General features: G+C 51.8%; 1 protein-coding gene across 1 annotated transcript in view; it reads right to left on the bottom strand.

Annotated features, from left to right (window-relative positions):
* Positions 1-5,220, bottom strand: part of LOC109926005 (solute carrier family 23 member 2-like) — a 29,377-nt gene extending 24,157 nt beyond the window's left edge. Inside the window, exons 1-2 of the mRNA XM_048618676.1 lie at positions 5,116-5,220; positions 3,780-3,896 (exon numbers count right to left, since the gene is read on the bottom strand). Of these exons, the coding sequence (XP_048474633.1) occupies positions 3,780-3,896; positions 5,116-5,214 (216 nt within the window). The 5' untranslated portion in view covers positions 5,215-5,220. The remainder of the gene's footprint in view (positions 1-3,779; positions 3,897-5,115) is intronic.
* Between the last annotated feature and the right edge of the window lie 304 nt (positions 5,221-5,524).

The following is a 5,524-nucleotide window of genomic DNA, read 5'->3' as shown; positions in this document are numbered from 1 at the left end:
GGGGGGTGAAGAGGACAGACAGTGCAACTCTGCAGTCCCAGAGAGACAGTGACACAGACAGAGAGACAGCGCGACACAGAGAACAAAAAAGAGAGCGACAGAGAAAGAGAGAGACAGGGAGAGAGAGAGACAGAATGACAGAGAGAGAGGGAGACACAGAGAGAAAGAGAGAGAGATAGAGAAGGGGACAGAGAGAAACAGCGACAGGGACAGAGAGAGAGACAGAAAAAGATTGAGACACACACAGAGAGGGAGAGACAGAGAGAGACACACACACACACAAAGAGAGAGAGAGGGAAAGAGACAGAGAAAGAGAGAGAGACAGAGGGAGAGAGAGACAGACAGGCAGAAGGAGAAAGGGAGAGAGACAGAGAAAGACACAGAGCACACACACAGACAGAGAGAGAGAGAGAGAAAAACAGAGACAGAGTGGGAGAGAAAGAGAGAGGCAGTCAGAAAGCGAGAGACAGAAACAGAGAGAAAGAGACAGAGAGACACACAGTAAGACAGAGAGAGACAGACAGAGACAGAGAGGGACAGAGAAAGAGAGAGAGAGAACAGAGAGAAACAGAGAGAGATACAGAGAGAGGCTGTGCAAATCTACAAGAGACTCGGGAAGTGTTGTAAACTGAAGGGGCTGAACAGGATTAGAGCTGGTATTGTTTAGTAGTGAAAGCTATTGCAACGTGTTTCCTCGTTAGGTTGGGACTGTTTTACAGTGGTACCAGTTTTCGTTCAGAGTGATTTGACCACTTCAGCGGTGTGGGACATCCGCGTAAATTCATTCCTAACGTTCTGGTCAAGTTTGTCAAACTTGTGTTAAGGAGGAACTAGACAACAGTACTGAGAGGCCAGCGAATGAGTGGGACATGTCTGTGCTGTTGTGCAGTGAGCCGTCTCTCTCTCTCTCTCTTGCAGAGACTTCCAGCTCGGATTTGATCGCTTTTGCAGCAACCCCAGGTTACGCAGTCACCCAGACAGACAGAGCGACCAAGTTAATGATCCACCTCTCAGTCAATAAGAGAGATGTCACATTAATCACTGACTTCAGTGGTCTGCTCTCTGTACATTTCTGCCTGGTTGCTTGTGAAACCAGGAAAGGCTGCGTGCTATCTGTTCACTGGGAGGTGTGACTGGGTCACCTCATCCTCTGCACTACCCACGCCCCCCAACCTCCGGACCCCACTCCCGACCACTGTTTTTACCAATCCCTGCCCAACAGTCCCTCTCCCAGCTTCTTCCCGATCCCTTCACAGCTTCAAAATGAAATTATTGACGGCCGTATTGAAAACACCCTGTAGTCTCATCATGCTCTGCCTCCCAGTTGACCCACAGCACGGTCACGTTCCCATAACAACAGGCCCTATTTGGGAAGCCGTGCCTGGATGGCTTAAATACTGACCCAATTAACTTGCAGTCTGTTTCAGCGGAGAAGAGACAACTTTCTCTGTCTCAGAGATTGCAAGAACTGCTGATACTAGAGAATCTGAGATAACAAGGTGTAGAGCTGGATCAACACAGAAAAGTCTGAGGAAGGGTCCAGGCCCGAAACGTCAGCCTTCCTGCTCCTCTGATGCTGCTTGGCCTGCTGTGTCCATCCAGCTCTACACCTTGTTATCTCACTTTCTCTGTCTTGCCTGCCTTAGCCCTCTCTCCCCAGGACAGTACATGACATGCTGAAGGGACCTGACAAGGGAAATATGGGTAAAATTGTTTCCCCTTTTGGGAGAGTCTCAGACCAGAGGGCATACCCTCAGAATCAGGGGTTAACCACTCAATAGGGAGATGAGGAGGAATTTCTTCCCTCAGGAGGGTAATGAATTGTGGAATTCCAATCCACAGAGCAATGCCAAAGCTGTTGTTGCTCACAGATCCCTAGGTGCCAAGGCGGGATTCGACCGAGTGTGGCATCAAGGAGCGCTAGCAAAAACTGGGATAAATGGGTATCAGGGGGCAAACGTTCCAGTGGTTGGAGTCATACATGGCACACAGGAAGATACTGTGGTTGTTAGAGGTCAGTCATCTCAGCTCCAGGAGTTCCTCAGGGTAGTGTCCTTAGCCCAACCATCTTCAGCTGCTTCATCAATGACCTTCCCTCCATCATAAGGTCAGAAGTGGGGATGGTCGCCGATGATTGCACAATGTTCAGCACCATTCACGACTCCTCAGATACTGAAGCAGTCCATGTTCAAATGCAACAAGATCTGGACAATATCCAGGCTTGGGGCTGACAAATGGCAAGTAATATTCATACCACACAAATGCCAGGCTATGACCATCACCAATAAGAGACAATCTAACCACCATCCCTTGATATTCAATGGTGTTACCATCACTGAATCCCCCGCTATCAACATCCTGGGGGTCACCATTGACCAGAAACTTACAGTTATTCCTCCATATCCACCAGGGTTCCACTCCTGACAAATCCATGGATGATGAAATTTGTGAGTGTGGGGTTTGTTAAACAAGGTTAAAGTGGTTAACAGTATCACGGAGATGTAATTTTTGCCGGTGGATGTTGACTTTTGTAGTTACTTATTGTTTGGCACAAATAGACAAATTCACAATTTGTGACTGAGCAGATACGGAGGACAGCCATGTAACAAAGCCGCTATAACAGTAGGTCAGAGGGTTGGAACACTGCGGTGAGTAACTTATCCCTGACTTTCCAAAACCCTGTCCCGCCATCTACAAGGCACAAGTCAGGAGTGAGATGGAATACTCCCCACTTGCCCTGGATGGGTGCAGCCCCAACAACACTCAAGAAGCTCGACTCCATCCAGGACAAAGCAGCCCCCGCTGGATTGGCACCACATTCACAAACGTCCACTCCCTCCACCACCCACGCTCAGTACACACTGCTGCCACTATCTACAAGATGCACTGCAGAAATTCATCAAAGATCCTCAGACAGCACCTTCCAAACCCATGACCATTTCCATCCAGAAGGACAAGGGCAGCCGATACATGGGAACACCACCCCCCTGCAAGTTCCCCTCCAAGCCACTCACCATCCTGACCTGGAAATATATCACGTTCCTTCACTGTCACTGGGTCAAAATCCTGGAATTCCCTCCCTAAGGGCATTGTGGGTCAACCCTCAGCACATGGACTGCAGCAGTTCAAGAAGGCAGCTCACCCCCACCTTCTCAAGGGGCAACTAGGGACGGTACAATAAATGCTGGGCCTAGTCAGTGACACCCACATCCCACAAATGAATAACAAGTGTGTAAAGCAACAGATCAGAAACAATGAACAGCATAATTTCCAGACCCCCGCATCAGCCAGCTGTCTGACCATGAAAGATATCACAGCTTCGCTTGATGCTATCTTCACCTTATCTAAACATGCAGATACATGCACACAGACTACATATCCCCCAGACACACACGCGCGCGCACACACACACATACACACACGTACAGACACACACACACACACACACACGTACAAACACACACCCACCCAGACACATGTACTTAGAGACACCCACATGCGCAACGCCCACCAACATGCCGACCTCCCCTCCCGTCCTGTCAGAGACATACAGCCTCTGTTTGTCTTTCCCAATCGCTCGCACTCCCCGTGTTCTTGATGTGAGGAGGCGGCTGGAATGTGGAAGCTCCCAGTGAGTGTGGTGCTCCATCACACTTCCCCAGTGCATGAAGGAAACCCAGGGAGTGCCACCTTTCATGGAATGGGGCCATTCAGCCAGTGTAATGTAGCTGACCATTGTCTGAGGTGTGAGATCCCCCCCCCACAACCTTCGAGCTTACCTGTAAACCCAGGAATATACAGAGGTACCAGGGTGGGACGTCTTCAACAGTGTAGATCATGTCCAGTCTCTGGGCCTCGCTGCAGCCATGGCTCTCTGAGCTATCCGATAAGGACAACTAGGAGGAGACATCAAAGTCAAAGCCAAAAGCATCAAGAAGGGGTTCTCAATCTGACCCCTGGGCATCATTCCGTCCCCACCAACTCCAACCCCACCCCATTGCTGGGATATGATTTCAGACCTGACTTTGTCTTGGACAGGAGACCTGGCCTTGTGCCTCCACAATGCCATGACTCTCCCCCCCACCTCCCTTCTCTCTCATACACGGGCCCTTCCTGGGCCACAGGCCCTCGGCCGGTCGCTAAGTGGAATGCCAGCTCCCGAAGGCTGCGCACTCTTTGTGTCACCCAGTTCCTGCGTTTGCGACTGTGCTTTCGGTGAACCACTGGCTCAGGCAAGGAGCCAATGACCTAACTCTCCCGCAGTTCAGAGGGAGACGTTCAGGCCTGGGGTGGACTTAGGGCAGCTCAGTCGAGGCTTACACATCGCTCGCCTTCCTTCCTGGTGCGCACTGACCAGACAAGACAACATCTTTGCGGGCCGGCATGGTGGCTCAGTGGTTCGGGTCCACCCTCGGGTGACTGTCTTGTGTGGAGTTTGCACATTCTACCCCCACTGTGTCTGCGTGGGTTTCCTCCCACACAGTCACAAAAATGCGCAGGTTAGGGAGGTGGGGTGGCCGTGGGAAATTGAGCATAGTGCACAGGGACGTGCGGGCAAGGTGCGTTAGCCATGGGAGATGCAGTGTGTGAAGCAGAGGGTCCAGGTGGGATCGTGGTCAGCATGGACTTGATGGGCCGAATGGCCTGCTTCCACACTGCAAGGATTCTACGATCCTCACCAATCAGCCAACACCGGAGGCTTCGAGTCCCAAAGTCTAAAGAGCTGGGCCACACGCAGAGCCATCTGCCCACCTCTGCGGGCATGAAGACTGGGCAGGGTACAATCCAGGGAGAGGGCCCAATAGCTGGAATGGACGGGAACGCAGCGTGCCGTCGGGCACAGCGCGGGCTCCAGTGACTCAGGCGTTCCACGGGAACCGAGAGGCGTCCGAGCTGGAGCGCTGCCATCCTGAACAATCAGCAACCTCAACAAGACCACACAGAGACTGATTAACCAGCTTCGCTGCCAGCAGGACACCAGCAGCTTCGGGTGGTCCTTCCAGCTTACTTGTGCCGGCCAAACGCATCGAAGGCAAGGGGACGTGGGCATTTCTGGCAGCCAGGCATTCCACGTCAATCCAAACCGGAGTGGGAGGTCAGATGCAGTACAGTTACCTTGTCGGCTACAGGGTTCTGTTTGGTGTAGACAGCCATCAGTTCAGTGACCTCTGTGTCATGTTCCCCGCTCACGACAGCAGCTCCATTCGTCAGCATCTATATCGAGAGGGAGAAAGCTCCATTAGAGCAACACGCTCTAATGGCCCAAACCAACAAGGCTGGCCAGGAAAACCAATAGGTCAGCAATCAGGACGGGAATGACACTGACAGGGCGGGAATAAATCCGACAGATCAGGAAGGTGAGGTGATACATGTGACAGGGAAACGGGGTCATTCAGGTTTCGGATCTGCACAGGAATGTCACAAGCAACAGCACAGTGCTGCTTCATACAGGTGTGACCGCACATCTGTACACACGGTGTGCCTCTCTCACTCACTCACACACTCGTCTCTCCACACTCTGCTA

Source organism: Rhincodon typus, chromosome 40 (assembly GCF_021869965.1).
Source record: "Rhincodon typus isolate 14 chromosome 40, sRhiTyp1.1, whole genome shotgun sequence".
NCBI classification, from domain to species: Eukaryota; Metazoa; Chordata; class Chondrichthyes; order Orectolobiformes; family Rhincodontidae; genus Rhincodon; species Rhincodon typus.
Note: the sequence above shows the minus strand (reverse complement) of the source record. Positions and strands in the feature narration are given on the sequence as shown.